General features: G+C 38.1%; 1 protein-coding gene across 2 annotated transcripts in view; it reads right to left on the bottom strand.

Annotated features, from left to right (window-relative positions):
- RELN (reelin) overlaps positions 1-23,729 on the bottom strand; it is a gene marked incomplete at its 3' end in the record, with an annotated part of 380,746 nt that overhangs the window by 5,609 nt on the left and 351,408 nt on the right. Inside the window, exons 53-64 of one of the 2 annotated variants that reach the window (XM_084897796.1) lie at positions 23,131-23,308; positions 21,176-21,351; positions 20,921-21,027; positions 18,075-18,317; positions 16,079-16,254; positions 12,448-12,521; positions 11,485-11,646; positions 10,609-10,766; positions 8,199-8,418; positions 5,608-5,805; positions 4,839-4,937; positions 3,782-3,865 (exon numbers count right to left, since the gene is read on the bottom strand). In XM_084897796.1, coding sequence (XP_084753922.1) covers positions 3,782-3,865; positions 4,839-4,937; positions 5,608-5,805; positions 8,199-8,418; positions 10,609-10,766; positions 11,485-11,646; positions 12,448-12,521; positions 16,079-16,254; positions 18,075-18,317; positions 20,921-21,027; positions 21,176-21,351; positions 23,131-23,308 — 1,875 coding nt within the window. The remainder of the gene's footprint in view (positions 1-3,781; positions 3,866-4,838; positions 4,938-5,607; positions 5,806-8,198; positions 8,419-10,608; positions 10,767-11,484; positions 11,647-12,447; positions 12,522-16,078; positions 16,255-18,074; positions 18,318-20,920; positions 21,028-21,175; positions 21,352-23,130; positions 23,309-23,729) is intronic. The other variant, XM_084897797.1, reaches the window with a different exon arrangement.

Raw genomic sequence — 23,729 nt, 5'->3', positions numbered from 1 at the left:
TCTATGTAATGCAACATGCAATATTTGCTCATAACCATATGTCAAGGTACATGTAGCTATAGTACTACATTTGGCATAAATGTTGCATATAAATATAAATATGAAAGTACTGTTTTAATAATCACTACTAATTTTATTTTCTGTTTTAAATTAATTACATTTTAGAAAATACTTATTCCTGAATATATTAAGGAATGGGCTTTCAAAAATATAAAATCCTCTATATCAGATAACAATCCAATTTAGTAAAGGACAAATATGCTTTACAATAAATGTAATATGCTCATCTCCATAAATCATTTGTGCCAAAAATATGACAGTATCTTGATAATGAATAGCATAAAGGAATGGTCATGATGGAACACATATTATTAAAATCTGATAAATGCATTTAAGATCATAGTTAGCAACATATTGGTTTTCAATTTTCAATAATGTGGTAATAATTTACTTTTTTGTAAATCAATTCACACAGGCTAACTCTTTACTGAGTAATTTACTTTCAGGATACACATGCAAAAAATTGGCCCACTCCATTATACACATGACAGCTGGTGACTTAGACACGTACACAGGAAATGTGATGTGTGAATGAAATGCATCGTTTGGTGAGGAAGATTCTTAGGATAGAAGTATGAGTGCCCAGCAAAAACATTAAGACAATGAATTCACTTTTATCCTAAGAAGGATCCCACCAGCATGGATCTTGTGAGGGATCTGCCCAAATGTATTCACAAACATTTACTGAAAAACAAATGTTCTACACTAGCAAATGCATTCAGAGAGATTAAGTTTCTGACACTTGATTGTCAATGATTGTGTTATGCTTCATCATTCAGACATAACAGAGTGAGGGCTTTTTGTAAGCTTAGTGAGGCTGGAAAAAAGTGGCCTGTCAGTTTGGTTCATCTGTTCCATGGTATTGTAGATTAGTGAAGTGCTTTTCAAGGGCGGGTTTTATTGAGAAACATCAGAGTGGGAACATTACTCTCTCAAACAAGCATCAAGCATAAATGACTTTTTTATCTTTATGGTGGGGTGGGGGTGAGGGGCTTGCCATTCTGTATATCTATATTTATGAAACTCAAATCCTTCCACAGGGAGTATTTTAAAAGAAGACATTAAATTAAAAACATAAAATATTATCTTGTTCATTTAGGATGAATTCCTAAACCTTGAAATACTTTCAAAAGTGCTAAGTTTGTTCTCATCAAATTTATATACCTTCTTGGTTAATATGGGCAGTACTGAGATTACATTCAAGATACCATGCATGACCAATTTTTCTCTCTAAGGACTTTTAGCATGTGTACTTGGTGCACATGCACAATAGTGAAACTATGGTAATAAAGCTAGACTAAGGCCAGTCTTCACTCAGAGAAGGACATACATTTAAAAAGTGTCCCCCCCCCCCAATCACTAGTCACAAATTCATATTAGTGTGTCTCATTAGGTAGGGCTTGTACCTCTTCAGATATGGACCTCAAATCCCCTCCCCCTCCACACCCGAGGAGTTAATATTACTAATTTATAGAACTAAATGTTATTATATAAAAGTATAGTGAATAGAGAGAATATTTGTATTCAAAATATATTTTTATTGATTTCAGAGAGGATGGAAGAGGGAGAAAGAGAAACATCAACGATGAGAGTGAATCATTGATCGGCTGCCTACTGCATGCCCCCTACTGGGAATTGAGCCCGAAACATGGGCATATGCCCTTGACTGTAATAGAACCCGGGACGCTTCGGTCTGCAGGCAGGTGCTCTATCCACTGAGCAAAACTGGCTAGGGCAATAGAGAGAATACTTTGAATTAATAGGAATTCTTAGTGTATTCCTTCTCTCTATTTCTAAATATACATCTGTGGTAGCAAAGTTAAAATTAGTAATATTTGTGAATAATGACATGAGCTTTGGCTAGCTTCTTTGTGCCTGATTTGGTTGAAAGACTGGAAAATTATTTTATTATATTTTTTGGAATTCTCTGCAACTTTCTTTTTATTTTAAGCCCATAAAAATCAATGAATTATAGCTACCAATGGCAAATTAATTAGTGAATACTTTCAGAAACTTTTTGTGACGACTCTGGAAAGAAATACTTTGAAAGTATACAGTTGACTCCAAAGGCAAGAGCAAAACATCAAAGACATATTTCTGAAAATATATATTCTTTGTATTGTATTTTTTAAACAACTCATTTATTGAACTCAACTTCATGTCTCTCCAAAAAAGGGAAAAAATAAAGTCCTTTAATGTCAACAAATTTTTGAATTGTCATTACAGAGATAGCATTTGCTTTTAAAACTATATATGTAATATATATATAAATTAAGTGATATGGTGATATGTATAAAGTTATACTATTTAAATTATTATCTGAAAGAAGATGCAGAATAAAACTCAAATGACGCAACAGTGTATGTGTGGCAATACTCTTATCATTGAAATGTTTTAGGGCCCTGCAGAATAAGAGCAGAAAGGTGCCTGGTGAGATACACATTTTTCAAAGTATTAAAATACTGGAGCTGGAATGTACTAGTAAGTGAAGTCTTTAGAAAAACACCAGAAACAGTAGGTGTGATCAACATGATAGATTTCATACCATCTGAACTTGATTCTTGTAATAATATCATGATGTTGGCAGCTGCTTATAAAACTTAGAACCAACACCAGGTATTCGAGACTTCCTTGGGAGTTGTGTGGTGATGCTGGTGTTCTGAGGGCAGCAGGTCCACAGGAAGCAGAGAACAGAGTTCTGCCTCCAACTTGGAAGGGTTATTTCCTACCAGGGAGCATATTTGCACTTTTGACCCCATGTATTCTTTAACTGTAGTCTAAGGGAGGAACTCACGGTGATGATACACCTTTGAAATCCAAGACAGATAACTGCGATTGCTTGGCTGGGTGGCAGGGGAAAAACGTCTACTATGTCTAGCTAAGGGAAGAAACTACAATAGCATCCTGCCTTCTTCTGAGGACTGTGATGTTTTTAAGTTTCCATAGGAGTTGGCAATGCTTTGTCAGGCACAGGAAGCCCCGTTAGTGTAAACTGTCTTGGCAAGAGACTTGAAAGATATAAAGTGGTTATTGACCCTAAATTTGATTTTGAAGCAGTTTATTAGAATCACCTGAGGTGCTTTTAAAAAGGATTGATACTCAGGTCAATTGAAATCAAGACATCCGTAGGGACATTGCCCAAGCCCTAAGGGATTCTAATGTTTAATCAGATTGAGAAGCACTGCTCTGAAAAATGTAGGCAGGGCAGAATGGCTCTCGGGATGGTTTTTGGTCTATTTGGACATCGCTCTCTGGCCTTACTTTATATGTATTCATTTTAGAAACCAGGTTATTCTATTCTCCTGGATTAATGTAGTCTGAAGAAATTAATATCTAAGTAAGACATCAGCCTCATATATATATATAGATTCAAATGAGTCTGGACCGTTGTTTGAAACTTCAACTTTGTCTTGTGGAGGCAGAGCCCAGCAAGTTGTCCAAAGCAGCAGAGCGCACAGTGGGGGCTTGTGTAGGGACCGGGTTGCTCTTGGATTTGGGGGTTGATATGGATGCCATGCAAGCAGGTGCCTCAGTGAAAACTAAGACGAAGGCTAACTCAAGACTGAGAAATTCAGCTCATGGCTATGATTGAAAGAAAACAAATCTGGTAGGTTTCCTACCAATCAATTAAATAAATTTGCTTTCAAAATGACTGAAATCAGCCAAGGGGCTGATTTCATTATCGATTTGGTAAACAGAATGAACATTTGAACCTATCTACCGAGAAGATTCGCCTCTCCTTGCCAACAACTTGGAGCCATCAGTCCGAACCCGTCGAGACATAAGCATTCCAGTTCTACAGGAACTAGATTGTTAGAGAAAAAGCAAGTCATCTCTCTGTGCAACAGGCAGCCCGGCCAGGTGACAGTGGGGCCAACCTTACTACGAGGGAGAAACCAATGGGGAACACCCTTCCCTTGTTAGGTGCTGGGGCTGGTCAGGAGGAATTTGAAACTTCAGATTCTTTGTTCTGGTTGCAACCGTGTCATTACATGGAAGAAAGCCTCAGGCATCTGTGGCAGAGAAGGTGCTTATAACTGGGCACATTACCGTATTTTCCGGCGTATAAGACGACCCCTAATTTTACAGTTAAAACATAGGTTTAGGCCTATATTCGCTGTATAAGACTACCCCCCACTTCCGAGGCAACAGCAGTTCTTTTTTAATAGACCACCTCTCTAACTCAGCCAATCCAAGCAGGCTTTTTATGCATGCAAATTATACATGTTCTGTACCCGAAGCTACACTGTATTCTAGTAAAAAGCCTGCTCAGATTGGCCAGAGTCAGAGAGGCGGTCTATTAAAAAAAGAACTGGTGTTGCCTCGGAAGTGGGGGGTAGTCTTATACAGCGAATATAGGCCTAAACCTATGCTTTCACTGTAAAATGAGGGGTCGTCTTTTACGCCGGAAAATTTCGGTAACTCGTAATACTCTGCAGGTTAACCAATACATATCCTTTCCCTTTCAGGACGTCATTCCATTTTCTAAGGCAATCCGTTTCCCATTTACCTGGAGACTTGGTTTGATCCAATTTAACTATTATTGTCAAATTCTTAAACGTTTTGCTTACTGCGTTTTCTAAGGGACATTCAATTACACTGGGGGCTTTATTAGTTCACGTCGACTCGAGTTACAGATTGAGTTGCTGAAGAGTGTAAGCCAAAATCCCGAGGGGATCTCTTCAGGAACAGTTCTTACTGAATTAAGGAGCATGTCATATCAAAGGAATTCAAGCCTTTCTAAAAGGAACAGGGGATGCTCCGGATCAGATACTCACAGGACGACCTCCACGTGGTCCAAAGCCCATTGATCATGGCCTGTTCCGTTGTGGCGTGGCTGCCACCAGCGTAATAAAACTCCTTTCACCCGTGCCTCCCTGGGTCACAGACAGAAGGGCAAAGAGGTTAAACACGAGAAAACAGAGACCTTTCTGGTGTGTGATTTCCAGACTTCACACGTAATAGGCTAATCTAAATCAACAAAACTTGGGGTATGGAATTCAGATTTGCTTAGGTCACAGAACGCGTCTGAGAAGCATTAAATTTTATTCGCTCTTCGAGGACTTGCAATACGTGTATATCTCTCCCCCTAACTCCCCTTCCTATACTAGCAATGGGAAGAGCAACTCAGTCAACAAACATGATGTGCCTTCGGTGTGACAGGCACTGTGCTAGGAGCCAGGGGTACAAAGGTGACAAAAAGCTACCCAAAAGTGACATAGTTGCCCATCTTCAGAAAATTTCACATTCATCGTACCTGGCAGAAATAGTGTTGTTTTTCTACAGGACTAGAAATACTGGTTAGAGGAAGGAAAATATGAAAAAAAGCATGGCGGCTATGCTCTCTCCCCTTTGCCCGAGGCCTTGCTTCAGTTTCTACCTGTTATTCTCATAGGAAACAGTAACACCACTTGGGAGATCTGGGTTAGTCTTGGCTCTGCCACCACCATGTTTGTGGTGTTGGTCCAGGAACTTCAAATTTCTAGCTCAAACTCTGATTCTCAGGGATCTTGTGAGAGACAGCGCCTCTCCATTCCGGCCACTCACAGGGGGACGTTGTAAGACACCCTCTGAGCCTGCGTGAAGTCCTTGGGCTGGTGCTGCGCGATGACGTGCCAGGTGATCCCGTTGTTGATGCTGTACTGCAGCAGCACGGCCTTGTCCACTGCGTGCGGGCTGCTCAGGTCACTGTTGCAGCTGTCCGTCTGCGAGGCGCTCCCGATTTGCAAGACAAACATGATTTTGCTGAAAAAAATACAGGGGAAATCATCTTTTAAAAAATATTTATTTTTATTGATTTCAGAGAGGAAAGGGGAGGGGGAGAGAGATAGAAACATCAAAATGAGAGAGAATCATTGATCGGCTGCCTCCTGCATGTCCCTTACTGGGGATCAAGCCTGCAACCTGGGCATGTGCCCTTGACTGGAATCAGACCCAGGATTCTTCAGTCCTCAGGCTGACACTCTACCCACTGAGCCAAAGCAGCCAGGGCAGGGGAAATCATCTTTAAACAAGAAGTCAGGAAGTATTAAAGGAGTTGTATTTTCTAATTAAAAAAATATTTTTTGCTCCAAAAGTCCATAATTCCCTAGTTCATAAGACAGTCTTAGGACTAAATCACATTAGTGGTAAAATTAGTTTATCTTTTACAACATACATATAAAAGATAATCTCAAAAAGGCTCATTTCCTACACAAAGAAAGCAATTCTGACTTTCAAAGATCTGCCCTCTTTTTCACAATGCTGGAAATCTTGTTTTAGCATTTCAACTGAAACTCCTATTCTCTGAAAGGTATGAGCCAAACAGGCACCGAGGACATGGAGAGGACAAGAAGCTACATGCTTCTTTTACAAGTAGCTGCAAACTGACTAGCATCTACACAAGAACAAATCATCATGCTATTTTAGGAAAGGGCTCTGGAGATCAGAGCAGAGGAACCACTGCATTAGACATGCAGGCTCTCCACCACGCCTGCTATTCTCTGACAGGCATGTCCTTTTGATTTTCACAGGAGTCCTTGCCCATAGAAGACACAATTTTTAAACATAGATCTATCTTCAGTGATGAAAGAGTAGTTCCAATTAGGATAGATGTCAAATAAAGCACTAGACTTAAGACTTGTAAGTGCATACATTAATTAAAAACAAAGTTATCTATACAACATGGTGTATAATTGTTAACAAAGGAGATAGTTGTAGCTCTATATGGGTCAAGAAAAGAATAAAGTTGTTTCTAGATTAACTAAATCTTGTTGATAGGAAAAAATGGGATTGGGGACACAGCAACTTTTGGCATCTCCACGGTTACCATATAGGAATCAATTTTATTATATTTTGATTGTTTATCATATTGAAGGCCCCAAACCCACCTTTCTGCCTCTGAAAATACATTACTGATATTTTCCAAAGTGAAAAACCTCAAGAAAACACCCACATTCTTATTAACCAAATCTTTAATTCTCAAATATACTTAGAGCTACTGAACAGTTTTCAGCATTCAAGTACTATTTTAACCCAGTACTCTAACAACCTTTAAAGAGCCTTGGAACCCTTCTTGAATTAAACAGGCAAAAAGCTGTGCTCACTCTGGCTAAGGTGGCAGAGCAGGGAAGGGCAGGTGGGGAAGGAAATCCAACCCCCTGGGGTCTCTTTTTCTCTGTCACTTCCCTAGTCGATTTGCACAGTCTCTGCCCACTTTATTCTGCATTAATATGCAGCTCCTACAGCATGTGAATTTTTAAAGTTCCCATCCACCCATCCATGATCCGTTCTAGCTATTGTAACTACATATGCTGCATATAGATATATGTTTGTGTGACTGCAAGTCTACTTTACATATACATTTACATTTTTAAAAAATTTCTTTATTGATAAAGGTATTATATATGTGTTGTTATTTCCCCATTACCCCCACCCCCCATTCATGCTCTTACCCCCCTGTTGTCTGTGTCCATTTATTAGGCTTATATGCAGGCATATAAATCCTTTGGTTGATCTCCCTCCCTTACCCCCACCATCCCCTACATTCCCACTGAGGTTTGACATTCTGACTGATGTTTCTCTGTCTCTGGATCTGTTTTTGTTTATCAGTTATGTTGTTCATTATAGTCCACAAATGAGCAAGATCATGTGATATTTATCTTTCTCTGCCTGGCTTATTTCACTTAGCATAATGCTCTCCAGCTCCATCCATGTTGTTGCAAATGGTAAGAATTCCTTCTTTTTTACCACAGCGCACATTTATATACTTGCAATGGTCGACATCAAATTATCTATATCGATTATCCCTAGATGACTATTTATTTATTCAACTTTATTGAAATATAATGGACATAAAATGCTATGTAAGTTCAAGAAGCACAATGTGCTGATTTGATATCAATTTTTATATTTGGTCATTTCTCTAGGCTATGCCTATGACCGAACTACTCAGTATGGGAAGAAATGTAAGGTCATTGTACAATAAACTTAAGCAAAGGATAGTTCTGAGTTGTGAAACACAATAATTCCTCATACCAAATTCAAATGACACTTAGGTTTCCACAGCTTGGTGACACCTGTGTCATTAAGTTTGTGATCATATTTGACAGTGGACAATGACCAGCCTTGTGTGAACTATAACACGGGAGTTTGGTTACCTGGCTCGAGTGAGATCCAGAGGTTTGGTGGCAGCTTGCCTTATCTGGCAGCCATTGAAATAGAGCGAGTCCCCATGGGCATAAGGTGCCAGCTGCCCGCAGCCACTTCCTATCACTCCACCTTGAATGGTCTCCCAGTTTGCCTCGGTGACTCTCGCTGACTCAAAATTATCTTTAATATAACTGGGAAGATCACGACTGAAAACAGAGCAATCATCACCTAGAAGGAAAGGATTAAGTGCACAAATTAGCGGCAACAAGCAGAATGACCAAAGATTAAGAACAAGTATTCAATCTCATATTTAACCCATTGTTGCTGAAAGAATGACAAAATACCCAGCACATATAGACTCCCTGAAATAAATGTTTCTCTTTTATTTTAGCAATTATTGGCTAACATTGTTGAAATAAACCCCAATATCTCTGAATCAGTGTTCACTAAAATAAGTAGTTGCTAATCTACTTCTTGCTCATGTGAACCCATATTTAAATACCACACAGCATCTGGCTGGGCCTGCATACAGACCAATGGTGAGTCTTAGTAGGGAGCTTCCTTCTTGGCATAAGAGGCCAGCCTAATATCTTCCCCCTAGCATGATTCTGCAGCAGAAAATAAGATAAATCATATTCTTGTTCTTCTAGCCCTATACTTGAGGATTCTTCAGAGCAGAGTCTGTATTTCATTCATCATAGGATTCCAGCACCTAGCCCAATACTTAGCACGTACAAGACATCCAGTCGTGAAGCTGGGATAAGTAAATGCATAATGAATAAACTGGACGTGTCTCTCAGAGACCACTGAGCTGAAACACTCGCATTAGGTAAGATAGTACATTTCCCATTGATTTCAACAGCCCAACTTTCTGAAATGCCCACAATAGTCTAAAATGAAAAGGTCACAGAGCTCTGCTGGATCAGGGGCTAGGGAAAATTCCAGACATCCAGGACTCCTTGTGAGACATCTGATTTCGTAATTTGCCTCAAGATCAAATTCCTCAGCTAATACACAGCCAGACCCTCCAGTCTCAGCAGGAATGAAACCAGGTGAAAAAGATGACCGCTAAGTAATTTCTAATATCAGAGATATGCAGCAGCCTACATTAATCACACTCATTTCATTTGCAGGCAAGGAAATAGCATCAACCAAGAAATCTTACTAGATTCTACTCCAGAATTCAAATCTCTGGCCTCTTTCATTGCATACTTGGATAAGTTGCAAAACTCTGGCCCCCGCTGGATAAATCTCTCAGTATGATAGACAGCAAGGCTGACTGGGAAAAATAACATGAGCACCAGCCTCTATTCTGACACTTACTAGCTTTGTGACCTTAGGTAAGTCACTTAACCTCCTTGTCTCAGTTTCTTGATCTGTAAAGTGGGAATGACTAAAATTAGCTAACTTATGGGATATCGTAAACACTAAACGACTCTGCCAAATGATTGGTGGACACGGTATAAGTAGCAAAGCATAAGACAAAGTAAGGATTCCTTCAGAAGAGATTTCTTGAGCATCGCTATATGACAAGAGTTAAGCTCTGAGAATATAACAGTGATTATATAGAGTGAACTTTGTAACAACAGAGGCAGAAATATTGCATTATAGTCCCAGGAGTGGGGAGCCTTTCTCTGCCAAGGGCCATTTGGATATTTTTAACATCATTCACTTAATATAAATTTCCGTTGCTGTGAAAAAAGCTCCTATATTTATTGAATTCGGAGTCCCGTCTGCGACTGCCTTGGCAGGGCCAGAGCGAATGATTTTGTGGGCCAGACATTCCCCACCCCTGCTGAGTAGAGGACAGCAGGACTGCAGGCCGACAGAGCAATGTTTGATGATGTCAGGAGCTGAGGAGCTACTCTGTCCCAAGGATACTCCAGCTCCTAGAAACTCAAGCAGTAAAAATGTTTTTTTCCCCCCAATCTTTTTTTATGAGTTATGAAGGCTTTTTCAAAATCTTTTTTTGTGATAGAGTAACTTGGGAAACAGAATGTCCTGAATTGTCAGCTACATCTTGGGAGGGCAGTGGCAGCTGCTGTTGGGAGAGGCTAAGAGAGAGAAGGAATTTTGGCCAAGTAGCCACGGATAGGCAGCTAGGCCAGGGAGGAGAGAGGCCAGAGTGGAAATAAAGTGCGGGAAGAAAGGAATTGTATGGAAGATGGGAAAGGTGAGGAACTATTGAATTCCTGAGTGGATAAAACCTGCATGAAAAGAATACCTCAAGGAACAGAGCATGGAATTATCCTTGATGATTCATTCCAAAGGTAAAGAACTTTGTAATCAGAGTGTGTCATCTACCCCCAATCCCTCTGGCTGGAGTTTCTACCCATTTCCTAGGGCCTTTGTATCGGTGCTGAGAGAAGGAGAACGCTGTGCTCTCCTGGATTGAAAACGGCAGCCCGGGGTCCAGACCTTGGAAGCTCTCGTCGCAGATGCAGACGGTGCCAGTGGTGCAGTACCCGTGCCCGCTGCAGAGCTTGGGGCAAGCCTCTCCGATGTACACGTGGTCAATCGCCCAGCTTTGCTTCTCAGCTTCTTCCCCCTTCTGGATCCAGCGGAACTGTGTCGCACTGAAAGTCCCACAGAGAACAGGAGGCATTCAGAGGCTGCTATTTCCCATGGCTGTGCCCAGCCTCTGACCATGGCAATGGGGACTATTTCTGAGAAAAGGGCTTCCCAAACTTCTCCCATAAGCACTAGCTCACAGAGGTGAGTGAATGTCTACTCCTCAAACGTTGGGAGTATCCCCCAACACACTATTTTGGAAGTTTGTGCCTCCCTAAATTTTTTCTGTGTATTTTCTCTTCTAGTCCATTAGCCTGTGCCCATTTTTTTCCTACAGAGATTTATCATTTTCTAAATCTTTGAGTAAAATGAATTTTCATAACCTGACCAACACTGCATACCCCAGAGGCTGTTTGTATCGGATTGAGTGCAGCCTTTGGGAGCACAGAACACAGGGGGAGATATGCTGCCAAATCCAGGTCTTCAGGGATCTGTGATGGGGGCCTATGAATGAGTTTGGCATGTGCGATGGTCTTTAGTCCAAAGAAAATTTGAGATCTATGAGTCCTCTACAAATATGACCCCATTTCTTCCTATTTCTTCCCAAATATGCAATTGCCATTTTGAGGCAGAGGTTTGTGAGGGGAAGGAGAGAAGAGAGGACAGGATACTAAGGCTACAACTAAAACTCCAGCCTCATTAACAGTTTCTCTCAGCTCACTGTTTGAGCTCGGTAGGGATTGCCAGGTAATCCTGCAAAGTTTTCCTTAGTGTGCGACCTACCTGGAGGAGACATGGTCAGGCAGCTGAATGGTGATTCTCTTCCAGCTTGAGCTGTTGACAGCATTGTAGATGGTAGCCTCATGGAACTGGAAGGGGGAACAGCCAATGCTGTTTGAAGAGGATGGAAGGCATTGGCTCTGGACCAGCTGCCAGGAGTCAGATCTGCAGAAACCAAAGAGGTTGCATTAGACAACTCAGGAAAAATATAGGACCTGTCTAATGTGGACATAATGCTTTGGGTTGGGTTAAAATAAGATATTTCAATGTAAATGTCCTATACATATTTATAATTACAGACACCAAAAAGAAAACTTGAAAATAAATGCACACAAGATCTATTCTAATTCTTTACAAGCAGATGAATATATTCACAGAGAACAGAATAAAATAATAGCATTCAAAGTGCTGCATTCTAATGGCTTCCTCCCCCTGATATTGTTACTAGAAACATACCTGGAGTTGACTGACAAAATTCTCGGTCTTACCAAACTCAACTCCCAAAACTTAAAATGTGGTGGTGGGAGGCAGGCCTATCAGCACCCTGTGATGGTAACTGTTCTGTGCCATTATTTTTTTTATTCGATCTGGCTGCTATGCTTAGGAGATGTGACTGGCCAAAGCATATTCAGATCTCTCATTGACTAAAATTTTCATTAAGGTTGGTTGAAAATGAGCAACATTTGTCCTACAAATGTAGTATTTTACTTATTTTAAAATATAAAGTGTTTTTTGTTTTGTTTTTGGCTGCAGTCTAGTATAAAAATAGACTTTTCTTTATTTGAAGAAACAATGTGAAATAAGATGTGTAAATTTCATATGCATGAAATTTGTACATGTGAAATACACATGAGCTGACACTTTTAATACAAAATATTGTTCCTCTGTAAACGGTTGCCCTAGAAGTAGACAACCATTTGGACTGTGTACTCAGCTTTGGAGGAAATGTAACAATATTTCACAAACCTTGCATCCTTAGTGTACTCCAACATCACGGAATGAGGGTCACCACAAGAAGTGGCTTCACAACCCACTACAATCTAAAAAAACACACACAATCAATGTGAACCAGGCAGGATTAAGTAATGTCTGCATTAAATAGAAATCCCATCAGTCTTTATTATGATTACTAGTCAAAAAACACTCATCGGAGCTTTTACAGAGCAGTCTGCCAGAACACCAAGAATACATTCATTTGACTTCAGCTAAAGATATGCAATTTTGCATAGAGATGAGAATTAAGGTTAAATAAGTACTATTCCTATTTTCTTAATTAGTATAACATATTAATTATAAATTTACAGACTATAAATTGCCAAAAGGAAAGTTATATTAGAAGAATTAATGGAAAGAAACTCAAAGTATTACTGGTTCAAAACATTGTCATTGATATCCTAATCCTTGATGCTACTATTTTTATTTATAATTTAAAATAGCAATTTTTAATGACCTAACATTCATTCTCAGGGTTTTTCCACTTTCATCTGAATAAAAGCTTTGCATATTACATATGCTTAAGCATTTGAATAATCAATAATGCACAAATACTATAAAAATTTGGTGATTCAAATTTAAGTCCTAATCATCTACTTAATCAGCAAGTCCTATTTCAGGGTTATTTTGGAGAAGGTTAGTCATAAAAATTTTAGCCCATACATTCATGAATAAAATAACTCTGGCTTCAGAGAGAGAGAGAGAGAGAGAGAGAGAGAGAGTATGAAATATATTCTGATAGTGAAAATGAAAATCATAAAAGATATAAATAAAATGCTGTGCTGCTTCATATGAAGGGGAAATTCTATTTAAGAAATAATAATTACATGATGTGATAGAAGTGCTAACTATTGCTATAATGGCAATCGTATTATAGTATATTAATGTATCAAATCACCATGTTATACAACATGAATTTACATAATGTTATATATCAAATATGTTTTAATAAAAAAATCATCAAGTTGGGTGCATGTGAACTGCCCCTGAAGCATGGAAATAGTCTGAGAGGTAGAGATAGGAGAAAAACAGTTAGGTAGAAGGCGGATTGACTTGTAGTCTGAGATGTTTGGCCTTAATTTGGTGGGTAATGGGAAGTCATTAAAGGTTTATGAACAGCCGAGACCGGTTTGGCTCAAAGGATAGAGCTTCGGCTTGGGGACTGAAGGGTCTCAGGTTCGATTCCGGTCAAGGGCATGTACCTTGGTTTCGGGCATATCCCCAGCAGGGGGTGTGCAAGAGGCAGCTGATCGATGACTCTCTCATCGATGTTTCTAACTCTCTATCCCTCTCCCTTCCTCGCTGTACAAAATCAATAAAAATATATTTTAAAAAAAAGGTTTATGAACAGTGGAATGATGCACTCAGAGCTGGGCTTTAGAAAGATCAACGTGAATGTGGAGAGAGATTAGAGGTGGGATGTCTAGTTAATGGACTAGTGGTTTATTAGGGTCAGAATGGAGGTAGTAACAGTGCAAACAGAGCAAAAGGGATTGGTGCTAGGAACACTGTGAAAATTCAAATGAAAAAATACAGTGAATGATTAGATGTGAAAATTTTAAAACTACTTTAAAATTTAAAGTTGGTGAATAGGTGAAAGGTAGTGCCATTAATAGAAACAGGGAAATCAGAAAGAGGAGTTGGTATGGGGAAGGAAGATATGAAATTCATTGTTAGCCATGTTGAGTTGAGATGCCAACAAAACAAAGGTATGAAATTAATTGTGGTACCAAGTCAAGGTTGGCCATGAGGATTTGAGAGCTGGTCATATCTTTAAGACCTGAAGCCAGGGATGAGTGATATTTCCCATGGCAGAATGTCTATGTGGAAGAAGAAAGCTGAGAAGTACTGGGAAATGCTGACATTTAGAGAGGTGAAGGAAGAGGAGGAGTTAAGAAAGAGATAGAAGTAGGTATCAAGAAGATAAGAACAGAATTGGCAGAGAACCCAGAAGCCAAAGGGAATGGCTTGGAGAGGACAAGGACGACAGTGCCAAATGGCACAGAGAGAAAAGGAAAGATGAGGAATGAATGAAAGCAGTCAGATGTAGAGTTTAGGAAGTCTTTGGTGACTTTTAAAAATGTGGCTTTAGTGATACTTTATTAAATTTCTGGAGACAATTGTTTTTAACAAATTGATTTTGTTAGAGAATAAAACATTAGTCTCTTTATTTTTATTTTATTTTATTTAAATATATTTTTTTGATTTTTTACAGAGAGGAAGGGAGAGAGATAGAGAGCTAGAAATGTCGATGAGAGAGTAACATCGACCAGCTGCCTCTTGCACACCCCCTACTGGGGATGTGCCCGCAACCAAGGTACATGCCCTTGATCGGAATTGAACCTGGGACCTTTCAGTCCACAGACCGACGCTCTACTACTGAGCCAAACAGGTTTCAGTAACATTAGTCTCTTTAGATCTAAGTTGATAGAGGCAGCAAAAGAGGAGGTCCCAGTCAACTTAATCAAGTATGATGATTTTGATATTGGCTAGGTAGAAGGAAACCCTTATTCTTAAAGGATTAGAATGACTGGATGTGACCTATGACCCTGAACAACCTTCATGCCCCTATGTTAAAGATAATCCTGAGGGAATGGTAGCATTTGGGGAGCTTGCCTCACCCTCTGGTCTCTGAAGGAGAGTTTAACATGGAGTTGAAGAAAAAAAGAGTGAATACTTTTTTCCTAGTAGATCTGGAGAGTTTTTTCATCTTAAAAAACAGAAACTCTTTATTCATTAAACAACTCTATATTTCTTCTACCAACTATCAGTACATTTTTATTTCTGCTAATAAGAACTCTTACTATTAACCATCATTGTAGCACATCTCTTTAAATAAGGGCATTAGAACAACTGTTGGTCTTTAAAATGATCTAATAATAAAGTGCATTTCTGTAATGCCCTTTCCTTTAGTGTGTTTTGCAATAATATAGGCATCAATTGATAAATTGATATTGCTTTTTTTTTTCTATATCTGACTGTTATCTTCTATGCCTTCCCTCACATCCTTCTATATTAATAAATATACACTTAAAAGATTTGGGAGTCCTTAAAAATCTTTGAGGATTTGAAAGTTGCAACTGGGCTAATGTATAGGTTTGTGTTTGGAAGTAAGAGACAAAGGAAAATGGAAATAAATAATAAAAAAGGATAAATAAAGAAGCAAAGTGGCTTGATATATGAAGTAGGTATATAATAAGAAAAGTGGGAGGAGAGAAGAAAAGAGGGAGGAAGGGAGGGTTGGAGGAAGGAATATATATATATATATATATATATATATATATATATATATATATATATACACACACACACAGACAACTATTTCCAAGGTTTGGAAAGATAAATTCAAGATTACACATCTGAGATGTAAAGATACAGTTACATTCTTTGCTATGTCCCAGTATACTTATAGATTTTATATATGCTCCAATAATCCTATCTGATAAAAACTTTGTGAAATATTACTTCTTTTATTCATCAGATAAAGTCTCTTTTAATGAGTGAAATAAATCAATTCCTTATCCTTGCCCAAATAAGCATTCTCTCCACATCCCCTCTCGCAAACATAATGCCATCCTCTTTGTGGAAGGGCCACTTCCCTTACCTTAAACTGCATCATGTACCCTGGCTGTATGATGAGCTCTCTGGAGGAGAGCACATTGTGGGTCTTGTCTTTCTTTTTATTTGGCCAGTAGAGGTGGAAGGAGGGGTTGCCACAGAATCCTGCTGTCCTTACTGCATTAGGGTAAAAACTCCAGTTTTCTTCATGGGAAGTGCCTTCTGTTAAGGTAAATTGGAAAGAACATGGCATGTTATTCTCTTGAGCTGACTGGCGTATTGTTGAATTATTTAAATATCTTATACTCTAGCTTTCTATTTACTCTTTAAGATGTATTCTTATTCTACCCCGTTTCCCCGAAAATAAGACAGTGTCTTATATTAATTTTTTCTCCCAAAGTTGCAATAGGTCTTATTTTCAGGGGATGTCTTATCTTTCCATGCACTAGGTCTTATTTTCAGAGGATGTCTTATTTTCGGGGAAACACGGTATTTAATTGCCATAAATATAAATCAAAGCTGGGAAATCAAATCTAGAAAAGATTATTAACTACTAGTACTTAAAACGATTACCCAACTTTTAAAATGTAATTGCTATTTTGTTTGCCAGTTTATTTTGTTCATTAGGTTCCACATATACATAATATATGGACACAGAAAATAGTGCGGTGAAGGCCTAGGGAGGGGGCAGGAGTGGGGAAGAGGAGGTCAATGGGAAAAAACAAGAACAAAAAACAAAGGGGACATCTGTAATACTTTCATCAATAAAGATAAATTAAAAAATAAAATGTAATTGCTCTTCTGGGTGACTTTTACCATTGCAAAATGATTCTTGGTATTTAAAAAAAAATTCTTTATAGTTAAAAGTATTACATAAGTCTCTTTTCCCCCCTTTGACCTCTTCCCAGCTGCCTCACCCCCCAGCACATGCCCTCACCCCGCTACTATTTGTGTCCATTGGTTTTGCTCATAGGCACACATACAAGTCCTTTGGATGATCTATTACTCCTTCACACCCTATCTTCCCTCATAGGTTGGATAGTCTATTTGATGCTTCCATGACCTTAGTTCTATTTTTGTTCATCAGTTTATATTCTTCATTATATTCCACAAATGAGTGAGATCATGTGATATTTATCTTTCTTTGACTGGCTCATTTCGCTTAGCATGATCTCCAGTTCCATCCATGCTGTTGCAAATGGTAATAATTTCTCCTTTTTTATAGCGGCATAGTATTCCATCATGTAGATGAACCACAGCTTTCTAATCCACTCATTGCTAATGGGTACTTAGGCTGTTTCCAAATCTTAGCTGTGGTAAATTATGCTGCTATAAACAAGGGGTGCATATATCCTTTATGATTGGTGTTTCTGATTTCTTGGGATATAGTCCTAGAAGTGGTATATTACTGGGTCAAATGGCAGTTCCATTTTTAATTTTTTGAGGAAACTCCATACTGTTTTCCACAGTGGCTGCACCAGTCTGCATTCCCACCTTTGTGCAAAAAAGGGTTCCTTTTTTACTCCACATCCTAACCAGCACTTGCTGTTTGTTGTTGATAGCCATGCTGACGGCATGAATTGGTACCTCATTATTGTTTTGCTTTGCATCTCTCGAATAATTAGCAACTTTGAATATGTTTTCATATGTCTCTTGGCCTTCTTTATGTTCTCTCTCAAAACGTGACTATTTAGGTCCTTTGCCTATTTTTTGAGATTCTTGGTATACTTTTAACTCAATGTAATGTATACCTCTACAGTAAAGAAATTCCTAAAGAAACTAAAATTATTTTGGGGTATTAAAATTTCAAATTTTATTTGGAGCTAGACATTTCATCTTTAACAGGATTTATTAAATTCTCATTTGACATTTCAACAAGCCACCAGCCTTGAAGATTGATAAACTATGGGGCAAAACAATAGGTATCATTTGTTGAACACCAAATATATGGTAGGCACCATTCTAAATTTTCTTGTAGTAATTCATCCAAAAACACAGACAAACAGCTCACAGGAAAGACTGTTCAACGTCTTGTTTCTTACCATCATCAAAAGTGTCGACCAGTTGACTGGGATTGATCTCTGCTCCGCCAATCAAAATGTTGTCTAGTGCCCACTGAGCACGCTCCACCCCAGAGACCACAAGTCTGTTGCTGATCACAAAAGGCTGCCACCAGCGAAGCCGAGTGGTGTTGGTGAGGGCATCTTCAGGAAGAAGTATGTAGTCATGTCTAACAGAAATGTATTTCTGATAATCCATCTCATGGAGCAAAGTCCAAGTAATTCCTATAACAACAGATAAATCAGCATAACAACATATCTGGGAAAACCCCCCAACAAACCACTGGTGTTCTGCAGTTACTGCAAGCTTCTGAAAAAAAGTCTTCAACTAGGCAATGAGAATTTATTTCATTCACTTTAATGGAAAGGCTCTGCACTTATAAATATTATTGCAACATGAGGCTGATGATTATGAAGGGAAGGTTATTAAGAAATACTTGGCCACATTGCGGGAGAGCTTACACTGTTTGGTAGCAGGCGAAAATTGAGGGCACCTTTCTCTCAGAGGTGCTTGCAACAAGTACTGAAGGACCCTGAGTCTCAGGAGTCGCATAGGGCGGGGCTGACGGAAGCCGAGGCTGTAGGCTCCACCCTGAAACCCCGCCCCATCAGAAAAGCTGCCTGCGAAAATGCCTAAACCAAATAGATCACAAACAAAAGAAATGGAGGACAAAAAGCGACTGGATATAGAGTTCAAAACCACACTTATAAGGTTTTTCAAGAGACTCCTAGAAAAGGCCGATAAAATAAATGAGACCTATGAGGATATGAAAAGGACTCAACAAGAAATGCTAAGGATCAACAAGATATAAAGAATACATTGTCTGAAATAAAAAATATTATACAGAGTCCTAAAAACAGAATAGAAGATCGCAAGAATCAAGTCAAAGATTTGGAACATAAAGAGCCAGAAGACACTCCTCTGCAGAAGCTAGAAGGCAAGAGAATCCAGAAAATTGAAGATAATGTAAGAAACCTCTGGGACAACTTCAAACGATCCAACATCAGAATCATGGGGGTCCCAGAAGATGAGAGAGAGCAAGATATCGAAAACATACTGAAAGAAATAGTGACAGAAAACTTCCCCCACCTGGGGAAAGAATTGGACTTACAAGTCCAGGAAGCACACAGAACTCCCAATAAGAGGAACCCAAAGAGGACCACACCAAGACAAATCATAATTAAGATTCCAAGAGCAAAGGACAAAGAGAGAATATTAAAAGCAGCAAGAGCTAAGCAGGTAGTTACCTATAAAGGAGCACCTATACGATTGTCAGCTGATTTCTCAACAGAAACCATGCAGGCCAGACGGGAATGGCAAGAAATATTCAAGGTGATGAATAGCAAGAACCTACAGCCAAAAATACTCTACCCAGCAAAGCTATCACTCAGAATCGAAGGTCAGATAAAGAGCTTCACTAATAAAAAAAAGCTAAAGGAGTTCATCACCACCAAACCAGAATTATATGAATTGCTGAAGGGGGTTCTTTCAGAAGAGAAAGTAAATAAAGATAAAAATTATGAACAACAAATACGTAACTATCAACAAGTGAATCTAAAAACCAAGGAAATTAAAAAAAAAAATCTGATGAACAATATTAACTGTTGAATATAATAGAATCAGAGGTATGGAAGGGGAGTGAACTGATGATTCTTGGGGAAAAGGAGAGAGGGGAATGTGGAAAGAGACAACATAAACTGTGCACCTATGGATGAGGACAATGGGGAGTGGGGAAAGGGCAGAGGGTGGGGTGGGAAGCGGGGGGAAAGGAACACTTGTAATAATATGAACAATAAAAATTTATTAAAAAAAAAAAAAAAAAAAAAGAAATACTTGGCCAAAGATAAAAACTCTAAACATGATATATTTTTTGCCTTTAAAAGTTTGTGCTAGATTCCTAATATGTATTATTCCTCATGAATAATGAGAAACATCCACGTTTTGCATGCTTTTAGACAAGAACTGCTATTATTAAAAAATATAGCCATTACAATTCTATGCAATTTGTGGTTTACTGGACTGATATGAATGTTCCCTTTTAACAACTGATATGACTATAGATGGGATGTTTAAATTATTTAAGAAAACACCTTTTGAATATATACTTAGGCCATCTATTTATATGCTAGTTATTAAGAATATCTATCTGCTAAAGCTGATTCTCAAGACCTCATGGCATTACTTCTGGTTTCAGCTACTTCCAAATAATAAAACAGAATTTGGCTAAAATAATTTATGACACACTTGCAAATTCAGACTATCTTCTTTCACAATTAATGATGTTTTTAGAATCTTGTAGGTTCTCTTAGAATTTATTACACATATCTTCACATGAAAGCTTCTTAAAACACTAAAATGTTTTTAAAATGATCTTTTACTTGGAAAACTATATAAAATTATTTTAATGGTATAATTTATAATCTAGCTTCAGTGAAGCATAGAGATTTTTTTCTTTACTCATAAACTTTGGAGATTATTTATTTAATATATTATTTATTTTCCTTAATTGAAAAAATTTTAAATTACAGTTAACATTCAATATTATATTAGTTTTAGCTGTACAGCATAGTTGTTAGACATTTACATAACTTATGAAGTGATCTCCCGATAAGTCTGTCCCCTGGACTCCATACAACTTTTTAATGTGATTTCTTTTTTGTTCCTTTATTTGGTAGGATTTTGCTAACACAGAAGTCACATGTATGAAATGTGTAACACAACTAAAATCCGTAAGTTTCACTATTCTCTTTGCAAAGACTTTTCTGAGGGGTACTGGATGGAATTTGGGAATCTGCTCCAAGGTATGGCTTTCACCCCTGAAACATGCCTCCATCGGTAGAGTAGTCCAACAGCACGCCTTCCTTCCGGCAGATGGGCCGATGGCAGGAGGTCATGTTGTTCTCACTGCCGATGCGCCCCCAGTATTGCAGGAATCTGAATGCAAGCACACATTATCCATCAGAATAGTAAATTAGAACAAATACTCTATTCAAGTCCTGGATAACAACCTTCTCCCACATGTGCTTCTTGCTTTGGGGCCAATGTGCTACATTGTGATGAAAATAAACTCAACATGACTTACTTTGCCCCTCTGAGATCCAAATCTTGAGTAATAGCTTGTCTCACAGTGGATCCCCCAAAATAGAGAGCAGTGTCCTCGGCAAGAATCCCACATTCGGTACAAGTACTCCCACCTTCTAAGGACATCCATAAATCAGGCTTGATCTCTTCACTGTCAAAGCGTTCCTTCAGAAAAGTCTGGAAAAAAATAAGTAGCATGTGGTTAAAAATAATTTCAGATAATAACTATGGAATAGTTAATTCAGAGTTAAATCTTGGACTTTAAAAAGTAGAGTTGATGCTCGGTGGAGCAGGCTCAGGGGTTGAGTGTTGATTTATGAACCAGGAGGTTGCATTTTGATTCTTGGTCAGGGAATGTGTCTTGTATTCAGGCTCAATCCCCAGTGGGGTCATGGAGAAGGCAGTCAATTGGTGATTCTCTCTCATCATTGATGATTCCATATCTCTTTCCCTCTCCCTTCCTCTCTGAAATAATTAAAAAAATAAAATAAAATAATTGGAGCTAGTGTTAAATCATTTTCAAAGGATATTAAAAAAGGGATAGTTTCACATATTCTTTTCAATCATAGTGTAAAGATCATTTAAACTTAATTAATATTTAATAATTAGAATTTAAAGTCTAGAGAGAATCTTAAAACAATTATAAGGTTGAGTAGAGTAATACTCCTATTTGTAAAATGTTACTTAAGCATATACTACCAAATTATGTTTATTTAAATGGTTTATAAAAGTAGCATTATAATTTATTATAACATTATGAAACACACAGAGTAGATAATTAAAAATTAGGGTTTATTATGGCTACATTTTGTGTTAAATTATTTCCTCTCCTCACATCATAGCAAAATCTTGATTATTCATTTTTCCCATGGTATATCCATAATACAGTTTTGCATTGTGTTGAGGTACCCAATATTTTCTAATGGTAGAAATATATTATGGAAATATTTTGTTATAATTATTATTGCAGCAATTATACAGAAAAACTATATACTTTCCCCCCACTTATTTAAGAGAGTTATCTAGTTGTTATCTTATTGTGTAGTTGAAATGATTTAAATAGATCTTCTTCAGACTTAGAACATGATCATTTCTATGTTAAAGATGTGTAGTCATATGTGAACCTTACCTCGCAAATCAATGCAATTTTAAAAATTTAGGTTTACATGTAGTCTGAAGACATGCGTTGTTAACCATGGAAACTCTCATTAGAAAGATATGAATCATAATATAGGTTTGTACAATTTGTAATCCATTTGAAGAATGCTAATGAAATTTGAATGTCATGAAAGAAACTAGATATTTTTTTTTAGTTTATTCATTACTTGTGACTATGTTTCTTATGTTATAATACAGTATTTATATACTTTGCTCTATACAGTCTGGTGTATTTGTGAATTATGTAAATTGTACTAGATCTTGATCTAAGAAACCTACCGTATTTTCCGGCGTAAAAGACGACCCCCTAATTTTAGAGTTAAAACATAGGTGTAGGCCTATATTCGCTGTAAAAGACTACACCCCACTTCCGAGGCAACACCAGTTCTTTTTTTAATAGACCGCCTCTCTGACTCTGGCCAATCTGAGCAGGCTTTTTACTAGAACACAGCATAGCTTCGGGTACAGAACATGTACACTGTGTTCTAGTAAAAAGCCTGCTCAGATTGGCCAGAGTCAGAGAGGCGGTCTATTAAAAAAAGAACTGGTGTTGCCTCGGAAGTGGGGGGTAGTCTTATACAGCGAATATAGGCCTAAACCTATGTTTTAACTGTAAAATTAGGGGGTCGTCTTATACGACGGAAAATGCTGTATAACATTTTTTAGTTTCTACCCAAAGAATTTATTTCCTGGGGCCTCCAAAGAACATTGTATAAATTATTAGTCTCACACGTAAATGGGTTCTTAAGTCAGGGCCTACAATTCGAGTCCACGCTCCATCAGGGACTTTGACATTACCTTCAGAGTGTGAGTCAAGTAGCAGTTGGGCCCAGAGAATCCTGGATCACAGATGCACTGTTCCTTTAAGCAATCTCCATGGCCCCTGCAGTTGTCCAAGCATCCAGGGCCCAGGTAGAAATTATCGATTGCCCACTGCATATCTGAGTACTTTTGATAGAACCTAAACCTTACTGGACTATTAGCAACACAAAAGCAGAGGAGTGAGAAACAAACGTTAACTTTATTCAGGTTCATTTTCCTATGTGTACATTCAGTGTGCAAGAGAAAAAAAAAAACATTTAACACACTGTGAGAGTATGAAATAGATTAATAAAAAATATTTTCTGTCATTATATTTTTCTTTCTAGTCATGGAACTTCAAAGCTAGTTTCATTCAAATTTTATAACATATGAACAAACTTGTAAAACACAATGAAAACACAGTGAAATCTCTATCTCAAGCTATAGGAGCATTTTAATACACACAATTATTTAAAACATTGCATATGAACTTGATTGCATCAAAATTTAGATTCATTAACTGCATTTCTGAAATTGTGCAGAAGGTGAGCAAATCCTTGGACAGAGCCTTGTCAGCATGCACACAGCCCTCAGGT

The sequence above is a fragment of the Pipistrellus hanaki genome (genome assembly GCF_964339955.1).
Source record: "Pipistrellus hanaki genome assembly, chromosome: 10".
Taxonomy (NCBI): domain Eukaryota; kingdom Metazoa; phylum Chordata; class Mammalia; order Chiroptera; family Vespertilionidae; genus Pipistrellus; species Pipistrellus hanaki.
The sequence above is the reverse complement of the archived record's forward strand: the minus strand, read 5'-3'. Positions and strand labels throughout refer to the sequence as shown.